At 37.3% G+C, this 16726-nt stretch overlaps 1 protein-coding gene across 2 annotated transcripts in view; it reads right to left on the bottom strand.

Annotated features, from left to right (window-relative positions):
- The window catches only part of LOC142334975 (uncharacterized), a 50140-nt gene extending 37323 nt beyond the window's left edge, over positions 1-12817 (bottom strand). For both annotated transcript variants that reach the window (XM_075383306.1, XM_075383312.1), the window contains exons 1-6: positions 12596-12817; positions 6803-6940; positions 6064-6202; positions 5333-5523; positions 1957-2063; positions 1374-1583 (exon numbers count right to left, since the gene is read on the bottom strand). In XM_075383306.1, the coding sequence (XP_075239421.1) occupies positions 1374-1583; positions 1957-2063; positions 5333-5523; positions 6064-6202; positions 6803-6940; positions 12596-12710 (900 nt within the window). In that variant the 5' untranslated portion in view covers positions 12711-12817. The remainder of the gene's footprint in view (positions 1-1373; positions 1584-1956; positions 2064-5332; positions 5524-6063; positions 6203-6802; positions 6941-12595) is intronic.
- Between the last annotated feature and the right edge of the window lie 3909 nt (positions 12818-16726).

Raw genomic sequence — 16726 nt, 5'->3', positions numbered from 1 at the left:
TAAATTTTTCTTCATGTCCAAAAATCAGCCGAACGTAGGATTCGAACCTCGACCTCCTTAGTACGCTTTCTTCACCTCAACGGTGTTAGAACCACTCGCCCATCAGGCCTTGTCATTGTATATCTAACCATCGTTTTTGTTTGAACAACAAGTTTTATTTCGGAGTGAGAGCAATTGAAACCGCTCAAAAATCAAGAAGTGCGTGAAAAAGTCACTTAAGAAGTCAAAGAGTATTCTAGAAGAAAAGCGCAAATCAGTCAAGCGAAAATTTGCGTAAGACAAAAAAGACACACACGTTTACAATAATTGCTTCTCATTCGAGAGCAATGAAACAGAAAATCTCATCAAAAACTACCAGGACCCAGATAACTGCTACAACAATTAATAACGATTGATGAATATCGTATAAAATATCCTCGCGTCAGAGGTCTGCTTCAGAGCCAAACTTTACCTATTTGACAGTTCAAATTTGTTCACATTTCAGCATTGAGAGGTACAAAATTAGGGTTCAATATCGACAAATAAACAATTCAAATTGAGCACCCAAAGCGCACTGGGCCCTCTTCGTTTGAATTTTGCTGCAGCAAACAGCAGCCAGTTAGCGCTCACATCTGAGTTCAGTTATTTAACATTTACCGACATCAATTTAAATGACGCACAATCAGGACCTCAAACGTTTAAAGTCAGAAACTTTAAAAAAGTCAAACTGGCCGAATGTAATTAATGGCATAAAAAGACAACACAAATTGCTACAAACTTTCGTTAAGAACAAAAACCAGTAATTTTCGAGCTGTACAAATTAATTGATTGTTAAACATTGAGTTACTGAGAGCAACTGTATCGAAAGAAAGAAACATAACCGACTAAACGTCGGAAGAATTGCTCTCGAACGACTAGTGGGAGCTCTAATCAATTGCAGCCTGCTTCAGTCGGGGGGGGGGGGGGGTCTAAATGGGACTAAGAAAATCAATAGTGGGCTTCAAATAACCACATTTAGAGGTTAACATTTACACCTATTAAGATTTAAAGTAAAAAATGACACCAGTTTCAGCGCACTTTTCATTTGACTATTAGTATTAAATTGCCGCCAATTGAGTTCAGCAGCTCGAAATTGTGATTGAGAGAGAATTTTAGATCACGCAAAACGCAAAAAGCCAAGGGCGTAAAAGTCACTCAAAAAGTCAAAATTGTCAAGCAAAATTGTTGCTTAAAAAAGACACACGTTTACAATAATTGCTATGAACTTCGTTCAAGAGCAATTTAACCGCTAACGCTAATGGTTTTATAGGGAACAGCTTTATTGCTCGAACTACATAGACCAAAATTTTAGGGTACCTATGAGTACAATGAAACATTTAGATACTACTACTGACTCTAATGAGGTATTGCACATCTATAATATTGCACCCATCCAGTCTGCTGGGAGGCACAGGGGGTACTATGAGGGGCACGTTATTCCAGTGCACAATCGAGTGCCCCCCACAGCCCTCACCCCTCACGCTTTGCACCACCTTCATTGTCCTCCTTGTCTTGCTCTGCACTGATCCAATCAGGGGCTTCTTGTTGCCCAGATAGTTGATCACCTGGAAAGTCATGTTAATGGCATCTGGACAGTTCAGTGAATAATGAAGATCATCCAAATACATTTTCAAGTACATGACCTATAAACTGAAAAGTTGTACCGCAAAAACTCAAAGCTAGTTCATCCGAAAGCCAGTTGGCAAGAGCTCATTGCTTCCATTTCAGCTGCGTTTGACAAACTTCGGTGAAATCACTGAGCTAATTGTTTAGCATTGAGTTAATAACTTGACAAGAATTGAAAATTTGGTGGAATGCAACAGTGCCTGCAAGTTAATGAATGGTGAAAAAATTTGGAATTCAGTTTAAAATTAATATACTTCATAATTTAGTTTTGAATAAAAATCGAACTAGCAATACGTGTGTTCTTACTCTTACCTGTAGTAAATCCACAGACGTTCTCAGGATTTTTCTGCTTGTTCCGTTTTCACATTTGGCATTCACCACTATGCTCTCACCAGGACAGAAGCCAGTACGCTCCAAATCTAAAAATCGACCAAATACTTATTTTCAAGCGGAAAATGAATTAACTTCTTCAAGTCTTCACATTGCCCAATAATTTCTTTTCATTTCAAGTCTGAAAAAATGACCAAAAACTTATTTCAATTTCCCCAACATTTTTTCAGATCAGAACTCTTGTTTAGAAATTTTTTTAATTCACAAAAGTGGAATGCAAAACGAGGCAACAACTTATAAAAATATGATCTCAAACGAAATCCCTCTCGTTGCCTTACATCTATCTAATTTAAACGTATAGAAAAAAGCAATGCATTGAAATAAGAGTTTGCGGATCCAAAACACTAAAATGAAGCAGAAAAATTCAAGAGCACTAGCAGGTCAGCAATAGCAAGCTAAAAAAATTTTATTTGAAAACTTTGACAAATCTTTCGAAGAATATATGTGCTCATCCTAATATAAATTTCAATGATGCATTTACCAAAATCTAATTAATTGTATACGAACCTGAATTGACGAAAAATTCTCCCCACAAAAAAAGAAAATAAGCACATGCAATGTCCAGCAATAATGAACAAAACTGCTAAATCGGTATATAAACAGAAGTTTAATATGTTCTGTTCCGATCACAATTAAACAACCGACGAGCCTTCAAAAATTACCACGAAAGTAAGTACCGGCGCAATTGCAACCTGCCTTTGCGGTAAGCTAAAAACTTTTCGAAGCAGCTTACAGCAACATCAGAACCTCCTAGGAATAACTAATAATGCTTAAAACCGTGGTGCAGCTTTTACCTCACTTTCAAAAACAACTAGAAGTTTCGAGTTCTCAAAAATCTCCAGGAGAGCACAACTTAAATCTCGCGAACATCGAGAAAAGGAAAACAAGTATATTTAAAAACTCATATCCGTCAGGCAAAAAATTCATGACAAAACTTGTTCGAAAGCGATAAAACCATAAATCATTCTATCGAGAGCGAAAAATCGTTAAACTCGCAATAAGTCAATAAGACCTACTTCGCAAAAGAGGAGCATAACCTCATTTGCTCGCAACAATCATCTTGTCAACAAAATAAAAAAATCAAGTACATTTCAATAATAGCTCCGCTCAGCTATCACTATCGTAGCTATTATTAAAGAGAAAGCAACGAAAATAAATCGGCGCTTTTTGAAGAATCATATTCCATCTGAATTTTCTTTGGAAATTATCCTTTTGCATCTATTTCAAAATTTGACATTTTTTCGGTCACTGACTTTTCTCGAATCCCTGATTTTTTCGGCGCATGAACATTATGGCATCTTCATCTTTCAGTCGTTGACTCTTTGCATTTTGGTGAATGACTCTAATCAGTGTGAGTGCGCTTTTTCCGACCTTGACCTTTTAAGAGAGCAACTTTTTTGGCCGTTGACCTCTCACGATCTGTCCTCTTAACCATGCTCCTCGAGAGCTCCTAAACATCCTCTTCGAGAGCTCTTGAACATGCTCATCAGTGGCATTAATGCCTTTAGTTAAACATGATGCCCTATAAACTGCCATGCTTTTAATATATAGGATATCTTTGATAATCGATTTGAAAACAAATTATAGTTGTCTTTCAAACATTGCAGTAAGCCAGCTGCTCAACATAGGCGGCAGATTGACAGAAAATAGCTGCGATAGCTTTGTCGAGCGCCAATCCCAAAAAGCCAAGAAAAAATAAGAGCCAAGAAGTGAAGATATTTTTTAAACAGCTTAGATGACATATTTTGACTCAACCTTTATAATACCTTTACTTTGAGTATTATATTCTCATATATCTTAACTCATTTGAGCAAAGATCATTTTGGGAGGGAGAGAAGTCATTTTTCAGAGTTATTTAAGCCAAATGTAACAAAAAATGTCAGTTTTCTCTGCTTTACTAGAACAGTACAGTTACCCTCCAAGATTTTGTTCTTGTATTTCATTTGGGAGAAATTGTGAAAGACGAGATTGGTTTTGGGGTCAATTCACAGATTTTACGTGGTTTCGTATCAACTGCCGTATGGTATGAACACACAAAAATTTGTCCCCCTAGCTTTGAAAATGCGCAAAATCAAAAATAACTTTGATAACAAGAAAAATTCCAACATGCTTACAATAATGGCTTCACTCAACTTCATTCCGCGGAAAAAGATAATCAACATTTAAAAAAAGTGTTCTAACATTAAACATAGCTGGCAGAGTGCCAGAAAATAGCCGCAATAGATTCGTAGATCGGCAGTCTAAAAAAAAAGTAAAAAAGACAGACCAAAAAAATTCGTCTTTCCATTGAAGGCTGATCTGTTATATTTTGATTAATAATCTGTATTAAATAATCTGTATTTAATAATCTGTATAAATTTATTGCTGCCTCTATTAGCTGATCTCAAATAACCTTCATTTAGAGTAACACACACCCATTTGACCTTATCTCTTTGAATTAAAGTAAATAAAAGTCAGTTTCAAATTGAGGAAGTCATTTTTGAGAAAGAAGTAAGTCAAGTGTGACCAAAAATTTAATCACGCGCATGAACAAAAAAATTCGCTCCACTAAGAGCGAAAAATGACGTCACACATGCAATTCAGTTGAAATTGCATGAACGAATGAACAAAAAGTGGCCGTGACGTCATATGGTCGTAACAAAAATCATGACGACGAAATAAAAAACATAGCAGGACAAGTCCTGACGTACAATTCAAAAAATTTTCATTGACTAAACAGAAAAACTAGACCTAGAATGGACTATGAGTGAATTGAAAAAACCATTTTAAAAAAATCAGATCAAAAAATAAGAAAAAACGGAAAATCAATGTCAAAATGCCGCATGTGAACAAAAAACCCACTAGCGAGAAATGAAAATTTAATTCACACAAAAACTAGGTCTAGAATGAGCTGTGAATGGATTGGAAAAACCATTTAGAAAAAAAATCCGGTCCAAATAATCGAAAAACAGTAAAAATCAAAGTGAAATTGCCGCATGTGAACAAAAAACCACTAAAGGGAAACCGAATTTTTGTTCAAACACAGTTTTCTCACTCTACTTTAAAATTAGAGCGAAAAAGATTCACGCCGCAAAACCATTTTTCGCTCCATTTCCTGTTTCGGCGTGACCAAAATCACTACTCCAATTTGACTTCAAAAATCATGAAAATGTGTGAACAGATCTTAAAAAAAAAGACAGCGCCCCAATACAATTCAAATTCTTTGAATTGTAAAAAAAACCAAGAGAAGGCCAATAATAGCCCCAGCTATCGCTGTGCGGCTATTAAAAACTTAACTAACATTAAAAAGTTAACTAACCGAGGGAAAGGTTATGCGCTCCAGTTCTGCACACGCAACTCTTCGACCTCACTTTGCTAGTGTTACACACTTTGGGCGTCTCCTGTGCAGTGGGCTCCTGGTTCAGATCCATCGTTTTCAGCACTGTGATTGGCTTCAAAGTCCACTGGTTGCGCTTCATTGGCCGGTCCACCACAACACGAATGCAATATCTGATACACAAACGAGATATCCCACATTTTCAATAATCTCAATAATTTGTATGTTAAAAAGACTTTTTGTAATGGTTACATGACTCTGATTGAAAAATTGGTTAAATGACCCTAGTATTCTTTAAAACATGTTAGCGGTTCAAGAAGCGAACCAGAATTTCAAATTGACGTTCTCAAAGTCAAGAAACCCTCCTTGTTTGAAACCCGCACTTTGCGAGTTCTGAAACGCCGTTAGTTTTAAAATTTGGCACTGTTTTTAGGGAAATCTGACATTTTAAAACTTGCACATGACCGTTTCAACTTGAGATACAAGGTTGTAGTCGTCTAGGATATCATCAATCTTCTCTGATTATTCGCAATTAATTGTTTCATTCCACTCAATCATCGTGATCGAAATTTCGCCAGAAATCAATGATCACAAATAATTAACTACCATCTGTTTTTTCTTAAAAAATCTGTGTCTCAAGCCCGTATGACTATTGCTAGAAGGTTACAAATACTAACAATGCACTGTCAGCAAACACTTGAGGATAACGTTACCTAACATATCCATAGGCACCTTCGATGGACGTTGGTAGATCCACTCCCCCATCTTCACTGACGGGTAATCTGTAACTGAACTCAAACACATGGTCGCCTTTCTGCAGTCCCACATTCTTAGCCTTCGAATCGTGCTCTTCTATAAAATGTCAACACAAAGTATGATTTCTTTAACTCATCCTTTCTACCCGAGGTTATTTTTTCCGAAGGCTTTTCATTTTTTACTTGGGACATCAATAAATGCAGATGAACTTTTGATATGCCTGCTTTGTACTATTTTAGTCCACGATAAAACGCATCAACGTCAATTACAATAAAGACCATCCCTTAAAAGGTTAGTCGGTGGGGTGGGGAGGGGGGGCTTCTGTATACTTATATATAAATAATAGACTGCCACAGAGCAAACCCTTCCAGTGATGTATAATCCAACCATTCCAATAAGTATAAAATGAGCCCTTCCAAAACGAGCAAACCCTTCCTTCGTGAAACATGAGTTCTATATCACAAGGCGAGATTAAATCGCTTGTTTAGAAGGCAATGGCAAGGAAATTTTGGAAGTTTTTAAAGTGCCATCAGGCCGTAATACATTACGTGCCAATTTATTATCAAGCAGAAGTATTTAATTTAAATGTTCTAGGGTAATACCCTGAAGAGTACTGCTGTATATGTAGTGCATAAAGTCAAATTTTAATTCTCATAAATACTGCGGATCACTTCTAAATAGCGAAAAATAACAAACCTTTTCCTAGCAGCGTTTGTTTGTAGTCGATGTATTTTTCATATGATTTGTAAATATACGATGAGCTTGTATTCGTTGTAGACTTCTTCCCAAACTCCCACCGGCTGAAGCTTTCGCCAACAATGTTCAGTCTCAAACCTACAAAATCATTTCATAGCTTCACATGATCAGAATCGCCGAGCAAGGCAAAAAAGTAAAAAGTATGAGGAAACGTAGCATTTCAAATGAGAATAGAAAAGATGTGAACGGGTACAATGCTCAACGCATACCATTCGCATCATCTCCAACTTAGTACCACCTAAATCACCGAGAAGCAAACTTGGTAGAAACAACGTTTCAACAGAAAAAATAATCTGTTTGCAACATTAATTGAGATCCAAGAGAATCAAGAGTTTTAAATAGCGATATCTGGTGGTTAAAACTACCTGCCAAAAATTTTCTACCAAATGTGAGAAAATTCCTTAAGCCGACATTGAGACTCAAAATTGACTTCAAAATCGACTCATGACATATTTAACCAACTCCGAAAAAACTATATTCCATATCTCGGAACAAAGAGAAAAATGGATCAATTTTCATAACATGCTAGGATACCAAAAATTACAGAAAATACATAACGCGTCAGCAAAAGTAGATTGAAAATTCTATACTTTAAACATCCTACTTGACGGAGACAACAAAATTTGGTTTCAATTTCTTTGAAGCACTTAGTTCTTTTTCAAGTATAATCACTGATCACAAACATAGACCTGAAACATTGTACGCAGTTTTATTATTTTTGAAACTTGATGACAATGTCAGATACTCAAACCCATTGCTCTAAGTGTTCTATTCACCTCCGAGGAGGTGGAGTTTGGTGCTACGGTTGCGGTACATATATGCATATCAAATGCAGTGGTCTGTCAACTAAAAACGATCACCATCCAAACTTCATTTGCAAACACTGCAGTCAACCTGCAAAAATTGACCCTCAAGAACATGATCCAACACCCTCAATCGAGACACCCCCGGAACCATGCAACTTTTGGAAAAATTTTAAAGACGAACAAATAGAAACACTAAGGAAAATATACAACGAAATAGTTCATTGGAAACCAATCTTCTTTACCATTAGCAAAAATAAAGTAGGCTTCAAAATTGCAGATGTTATGAACATCATTCTCACCAGAACGCTTGAAGATGGACCTCAGACTGAATTCGCTATGATTTGCACAATGATAATGCCGCATTTACTTCTCGCAAGATCCAAAAGTGAAAATGATGCTTCAATAACAAAAACCTTATCTAGAAGGCTCGATCTGTGGATCAGATGCAAATTCGACGACCTTTTTGTTGAGGCCAAGGCACTTCAGGAACGCTTAAGGAAATTAAATAGAAAACGAGAAGTGGATGAATTTAAAGCCTTTGACAAACAAATGGAGTCCGGTAAGATATCGAATGCTTACTCGATCTTCTACAAGAAAAGCATCCATGCAGTCAGAAAGCTGATCTTAAGTACGTAGTAACTGACCTGAAAAATCGGTATTTGCCGTTCCATCCCTCTATTTTTGAAAAAATAAATGTCTCTGAAATAAAACGCGCCGCAATGAAAACAAATGGCAGCCATGGCCCATCTGGTCTTGATGCTAGCGAGTGGAGACGACTTTTGACATCATACAAATCCTCCTCAATCGATCTTTGCAAAACAGTGTCCAAACTTGCAATCAGAATTGCCACCGAAGAATTAAATTTCATGAATTCTTATAACGCTTGCCGTCTGATTGCACTAGATAAATGCCCTGGGGTTCGACCAATTGGCATTGGCGAGGTCATAAGACGAATTATAGGCGGGAGCATAGTAAAGTGCGTTAAATGAGATCTCCAATTACTTGGGGGAAACGTACAGATGTGCCTTGGACAAAAGAGTGGCATCGAACATGCTATCCATGCACTCCGACAGCGCTTTCTTGAAGATCGTACTGAAGGTATCCTACTGATTGATGCCAGGAACGCTTTTAATAGCTTGAATAGAGATCTGGCTCTAAACAACATCAGAAAGCTTTGTCCCTCAATTTATACAGCAATCAGAAACTCGTATAAGACCCCATCAGACCTCTTCATTGATAAAAGAGTAATCAAGTCTCAAGAAGGAACAACACAAGGTGATCCAATAGCCATGGCAATGTACGGAGTTGCTATACTTCCTCTCATCGACATGCTCGAAGATCAAAATTTGACTCATAAATGGTACGCAGATGACGGTAATGTGGCCGGTAGTCTTGAATCACTGCGATTCGTGCTAGATAAGCTCTATGAACATGACAGTGCATTCGGTTATAATGTGATCAAATGTCATCTTATTACAAAACCTGAGTTTGTTCAGAAGGCGAACAAAGTTTTTTCGGGATTAGATGTTGATGTTATTGAAGGTCATCGACTCCTAGGTTCAGTTATTGGTTCTGATGAAAGTTGTAACGACTTTCTGAAAGAAAAGTCAGTGAACTACTCTAACATGCTTGAGAAACTCGCTAAACATAGTAAGGTGTCCCCTCAGAATGTGTACAAATCATTTACGAACGGATTGCAACACAAGTTGACTTTTATTGCTAGGACTACTCCAAACGCGGACAGTCTGCTGAGGGAAGCCGAAAAAATAATTGATAAAAATCTTATATCTTCAATGTTGAATCATCCCTCTTACAGTGACAGATACCGGAAGGTCTTCTCTCTTCCTCTTAAAGAGGGTGGGCTGAACATTCTTCTTCCTGAAGACAGGGCAAACGAATATGAAAGATCTATTCGGGTTTGTGAGCCGTTACAGAATCAAAACGCTATAGATGCAGAGTTTTATTAGGAGAAAATACTTCAGAAAATCAGAAAAGAAAAACAGGAACAAGCTATAGCGAAAAAGTTGGCAATCAAAGATCTCATCAATGATAAAGAGGCATATTCTCTAGATTTGGCTATGGAAAAAGGAGCATCATGCTGGCTAAATGCACTTCCATTGAAAAGATATCATTTTGATTTAACCAAGGGAGAGTTTAGAGATGGAATTGCTCTTAGATATGGATGGGATCCCGTAAAATTGCCATCAAGATGCGCATGTGGAGAAAACTTTAATGTAGCCCATGCTCTTCATTGTCCAAAAGGTGGCTAAACGCACATAAGACACAATGACATCCGTGACTCTTTTGCCAACCTGCTCAATGAGGTCTGCGATGATGTCGAAGTAGAGCCCTGTCTTCAGTCTTTGCAAGGGGAAACCTTCGCAAATACAACTACTATTGATGACGACGCTCGACTAGATATCAAAGCTAATGGTTTCTTCGATTCACGCTTAAGCAGAACGTTCTTTGATGTGAAAGTGTTTAATCCGTATGCGAAGAGTTGCCCAAGAAGCATACCGGATTCCTACAAATATCACGAGTCCATCAAGAAGCTGAAATACGAACAAAGGATAATCGACGTCGAGAAAGCCACCTTCTGTCCGTAAATCTTCTCGTGTACAGGAGGAGCTGGTCCATCAGCATCAAAAGCCATACAGAGATTGGTTTCTAGGATCAGCGATAAGAAAGAAGATTCATATTCGGACGTGATCACGTACATAAGGACAAAATTAAGTTTCGCTCTTTTACGTAGCTCCATACTCTGCCTCCGTGGCGCGCGCTCCATGCGCAGGCGCCCTGCAGTAGAAGCGTCAATATGAACCATTGTAGAGGAAGGGAGGCTGCTATGCTAAATGCTTGATATTTTTTCTAATCTTGATTCAAAATCACTGCATATTATACTTTAATTGCTACTTACCATATCTATCTTGTTCATAATTCTGATGCTTTATTTTCTTTATCCTTTGCATCCTTTACCCTTTTAGGGGAGGGGCTTTCTCTTAATTGACGTTTTTTTTTTTGAAACTTGATGAAACTATCAAAAAAAAAATAAGAGGATCTGTTCAAAATCAAAACTAAATCTTGTTACAATTTAAAAGTTCCTAGAGAAACATTGAACGGATATGGATGCTAAAATATTGCTCAGAAGAATTACTGAAATTCATTTTTAAATTTTGAAACTTTCGAACAACGAATATACTGAATTAGCTTTCAATGATTAGAATCAACAATAAAACTGTTTGATATTTGAAACAAAAGAAATTGACATTACCACCTAACGTCGGGCGAACTGCTCTCAAACTATCGGCGAGCGGTTGGCTTCGTCAGTAGCTAGGCACGGTTTAGCGAGGCTAGCTTTAGCTTAATTGAAGGGGCGTAAGTAAGCGCAGCGGGGGTGCAAAAGTGGATTGGGGGACTGATGTGGGAGCGGTGGTTGGTTGGGGTGTGGGTTTCAGCTGAAAGGCTCTAAGAGCTCTTAAGGCTTGCTGGGCGCTACCTGTTTATCCCGTTTCTGAGGACCAAAAGTCAAATGCGTCAGACGAAAAATTGGTCAAGCGAAAAATCGCATAAAAAGACCGACAGGACTACGTTTGAGAGCAATTAATAACTTGTGTTGTTTCTATTAGCTTCGTGCAAAGAATCTTCAATTAGAGTGGCATACACTCAGTTGACCTAAAAGTGAGCACAGGTGATTTTGAAAGTGAGGAAAATCAATTTTTTAGTGTCAAAAAAAACAATCATTGTATAAAAAAAACGTAGTTGAAATTGCACGAATGGAGAAGCGGATTCGAAGTGAATGTGAAGTTATATGCTCGTAACAAAAATCTTGACAACGAAACAAAACCATAGCGGGAAAACTCTGCAATCCAATCGAAGCAAAACGAAATAATTCCAGACGGAAAAACCTGATATATACAAAAACGAAACGCGAAAAACAAACAATTTTAAATCCCGCAAAAATAAAAACTCTTAAAAATTTTTGTGGGGAAAAATCTATAAAAGTAGTGACGTTCCAACAATAGCTCTACTTGACGTTTCCATACTATTTCTCTGTAATAAAGGACGTCCCACGCAGCAGTCCGCCAAATCACAATGAAAATCCATAGGGCGGAAATAAACAACTCATTGCTGATATACTGTGAACAGGCCAATTAAACATCCAATTGTGTTCAAGTACCAAAAGAATACTTACAAGGTATAATATACAAGCAGAATGAAACAAACAGGCAGAAGTAGTCAAAAAAACAAAAAAAGGCAACAATTGACTCAATTTTATCAATTTTCGTTAACTTAAAACTAATACGTATTTCGTATTATTCAAATCTATCAATAAAATGATATTATACACAAACATCAGCAGAGAAAAATGTAAAACAAAAAACAAACAGCACTAGAACACAAACAACTAATGGCAAAAGCAGATGAGTCAAATTAACAGCCCCAATTCTTCAACAAGAGCTTCCAATGAAAAATCCCTGAAAGTGACTATAACCGCAAAATGACAAAATAGCTAAAGTTTCATCTACGAGTCTGTTTTATCCTCAAAATGGCGGAAAACGGTCACAAGCGCACAATTTTTTGCTATTATGTGTGCGAAGAACCACTTGCGTCAATAAAATTAAAACAAAACAATTTTGAAAATGCTGCACGGTAACAACAATTTCTAATCACTTAACAAAAACTTTTTTTAACCTCTATCTCAGAAGTGTATGAACAAAATCACTCGTATTTTCTCCCTTATTTTGACCAGACAATTGACCTCAACACTTGTTTCCACATGCTCACCTAGTATCTCTTCGAGTCGTAAGAAAACAAGATAATGACCCAGAAAACAAAAAAATACCCTTTGAGCATCAAATTTCGTTTTCGCTCGCAACTAATGTGGTAAATAATCTATTCTCTGAAAGGCAGGCTCGAGAATTATTACCTCTAATTCGAATGGACTTTGCAAGTCGAAGAATAACTCTGCCTCTTATTTCATCTCCTGGTCTGTACACGGCATTTTGGTTATCCAAATCGACTATGAACTGCTGAATTCGCATTTTTGCTGCAAGTGGCGTACGCTGCGACTAACGACTGGATGATACCATTAATAGTAATATTAAATATCTGAAAAACAACAGTGTAAACAACACTGGATGACAATTATCATCCGCTGAAAACCAAAAATTAAGTTAACATACTGTTAAATTTTTGTTTTTTCCATTATGGAACCTTAGAACTGTAAAATTGAGGCAATTAAGTGCAGGGAAGGAATGTGAAACGAGTGGATTTTCAATTGTGAGTTGCAACTATGCCCTACAGTTAATTGATTGCGAAGCCGTTCTAAAAAAATTTTTTATAATTGATAAAAAGCCAATTAATTGCAAATATCTTCACAGTTAAAATTCAGTAAAAATTTTATCGTTAAGAAGTTGATACTTGACCCCCGAAATAAAATACAAAATGCCGTGAGTAGTTATCAACTCACAAAAAAATTCTACGTTCATCAAAATTGTTTCAAATAATTTTTAATGCTTTCGCTTTTGACAGCCAATTTAATTGCAATCAATTATTCCAACTACCGGACTGCGGGCTTTGTTGTAGAGGATTTACGGCTAATGCAGTTGCGGAGGGAGTGATACGTCCCACTCATTAAAATCAACATAATTTCTTTCAGTTTTATTTCTTCCAGTTGCTGCAATCGCAAGTTGCCACGAGCAAACATTGTCTTCCGAAAATCTATTTCCACGAATTTCCAAATTAATTTGATAATTCGGTTATTTGTCCAATCTTTTTTTATCGTCCAATATTATTATTACTTTGTCGCCAATTATCCACTTCACGACATTGTTTCCAGTGTTTTAATGCTGAATATCTCTTATGTTAGCATTTAAACAGAAAAATCCATAGAAAAACACCAGAAGTATCAGCGAAAATTAATGAAGGACCTCACACTGAGAAACTTAAATCACTTCAGAAGATAAATATTCTTATTTGTATGTTTTCAAACGCTCCTTCATGTGCAGCTTCAGCATCAGATCTGATATTTAAATACGGAGATATTTGCATGCCTTAAAACAGCTCCCATAAGTTTTAAATTACTTCCATCGCATCTAAACAATAGCTTAGAACTATTTTTTGGGATCAAGCACCATTTTATTACCTTCAACCCACATCTCGATGGATAGATAGTCATCTTGAATTTCCCAATACTCTTTCTGTACAGATAAGGTTTTCAAGTCATCAGCAAAGATGAAAGGATCGGAAAAAGCAAGCACTTCCGTTTGATCATTTTTGAAAATGCAAAACAAGGGTGCCCCAAATAGAGAATCGCGATGAACTGGTTCAAAAAAGAACGTCTTCGAACATTGCGCTCATCGCCAGGTTTACTTAAAACTGTTTTCACAATCGATTAAAATAATAATAATAATAATAATAATAATAATAATAATAATAATAATAATAATAATAATAATAAAACAGAATTTAAGAAAAAGTCCAAGGGTTTTACATTAACCCCAGTTTGTTTCGTTCAGTTTATTAGATAACAAAATTCAGTTTTTTCACGTTCATGCAGTTGTTGCACCCACACAATTCGCCAAGAGCACGTGTTGTTTTCATCGTAACGCAGTCTGAAGTAGACAAAATACAGATCGAGAAGTTTGGCTTTGTGGTTTTCATGAAATAGGATATCGTATTGGAAGAACTCATTAAAGGTATTCGCAAGGTGGCAGGCTCTGTACCAATAATCGGATTCACATTTCCTGAGTTTTGGTTGTCGACATATAAAGTTACAAGTCGTTTGGTATCGAGTTGTACCTGGCTCGGTTATTGATACATGAAGTTTCCAGTTTAGATCAACTTTCCCCGTTAAAATTTTTGCAAATAACAAAACGACATGTAGCTCAGGCTATAAGGATAAGGGAAGTAAATTGAGTTTTAAGAGTTGTTCTTTGTAAGGAATTTTGGCTCCAGTGATCCAATTTGCTGCTTTTTTCTGTACACTTTCAATTTGACTGAGTTCAACTTTGCCTGGTTTCCACACACTTGAGCCGTAACTGATAATTGGAACAAGATAACTGACATACGAGTTTTTCCTGTTTGCGTAATTTGACAAAGAAAGGTTTCTCTTGATAGAGTAAAGAGCGTTTAAAGCCTTTTGAGTACGAGATTGAGAATGAGTTGCCCATGTAAGAGTGTCGGCTACAACTACTCCTAGGTCTTTAATTACTGAAGTGCTTCCAAAACTGAAATTTGGCAAGCGGACTGTGCCGACGCCCTTCAACCACAAGCATTTACTTTTTGATAAATTTATTTCCATGAGATTACTTTGGCACCATTTCCAGATCCTCAGAATGTCGATATTTATTGCCACTGGGTTGGTTCCAACTATCTTGAAATCATCAGCGTAACCAAAGGAGTCTGACATGGAGCAGTTGGGAAGGTCAATGATAAAAACCAAGAAAAGCAAGGGACCAAGAACTGATCCTTGTGGCACTCCGCTGATAACGCTCAGTACAGTCGAGATAGTTCCGTTGATTCGAACCATTTGCTTCCTGTTTGTGAGGTAGCTAATCAACAACTTCAGACATGCTCCTCCGATTCCCAAAGAAGAGAGTTTTTCTATCAGTCGTTCGTGGTTCACCTTGTCAAATGCCTTTTTGAAATCAATATAAAAAGCCATGAGGAAATCGCAGCTGGGCGAAGCAATGTTGATGAAAAGGTGGTGTGAGAATTCAATTAGATTCGTTTCCGTTGACCTTTTTGAACGAAATCCATGCTGTGATTCTGATAAGAATGGCGAGACAAGGGGATATAACTTGTTAAAAATTAATTTCTCAAGCAGTTTCGAGACAGTCGACAGTAGGCTTATCGGTCTATAGTTTGTAACTTCCTGCTTGTTGCCATCTTTGAACATCGGTACAATTTCACTCGTTTTCAATTCATTTGGAAAGTGACATTTGTTTGCAATAAGGTTGAAGAGCATATAAAGAGATTTACACAGTGATTCTGACAAGTTTTTGAGGACTTCGTTTCCTATGCTGTCTGGCCCTTTTGATTTGTGTACATCAAGATTTGACATCGCTTCTTTTATTTCGGCTTGGCTGAAGTGAATAATGTCTATTAGCGGTGTCGGATGTGCAACACGCTTTTAAGCGGTGTAAGTTTGTTCAGTGAACACCGATTGGAAATATTGATTGAACAATTCCGCCTTCTCTGCGTCAGTTCGAGCTATTTTGTCATCGAGGAAAACCTCTTGTGGAATATGGTTGGCTTTGGTCAGCGTTTTGAGGTATTTTTGGAGCTCCGAGAACCTGCCTTTTTGGAAAAGCTGTGTTTCATAGCTATGTTGATCTTTTTGAAGGGATGTCATTAGATTCGTTTGTACTTTTTCTATTTTTCCTTCGTTTTCGTTCGTAGGACGGGTTTCTTGTTTCTTTTGCAACGTTTTCAGCTTTTTGATAAGAGTGGAAGACACAGGTGTTACCAATGGTGCTAGCTCGCGACGATGCTTCGTTTTCCGTGGAACAAGGTCCTTCAGAACTTCATAGAGCCACTCGTACCACTTTTCGACCATTTGATCGGGATTGCTGAAACAGTATGGACTGAATGGGTGATCTTTTATGATTTCGTTAATTTCCTTCCAGTTAGATTTCTTGAAAGCAAATAGCGAAAAATCTAGTTCCCTTTTTGGTAACGGCGTGTGTTCATGGTTGAGTGGAGCTTGGAGGCTGATTTTGACGGAGTATGGTTGATGGTCTGAGGTATGAAGAATTCTCATTTGGTTATCTACCGCCACGTTCAGAGCTGTTTGTGGTTTATTGCACAGAATGATATCCAGAGATCGACCATTTTCACTTTTGATTAACTGCTGGTAGTTGTGCTCGGTTAAATCATCTAGTACAAGCTGTTGATCAGGAGTGGCAGACGTCATTGAAAGCCAGTTTGTATGGTCAAAATTTATGTCACCGACTATGTAGACACAGGCAGCGTTGAACTCAAGCTTTTTGTTCCTCAAGAATTTGATCAAGTTCGAAAACTGGACTGACTTCCATTTATATTTACTATCTTGGGT

The sequence above is a fragment of the Convolutriloba macropyga genome, chromosome 1 (genome assembly GCF_964194025.1).
Source record: "Convolutriloba macropyga chromosome 1, txConMacr16.3, whole genome shotgun sequence".
Classification (NCBI taxonomy): Eukaryota; Metazoa; Xenacoelomorpha; order Acoela; family Convolutidae; genus Convolutriloba; species Convolutriloba macropyga.
Note: the sequence above shows the minus strand (reverse complement) of the source record. Positions and strands in the feature narration are given on the sequence as shown.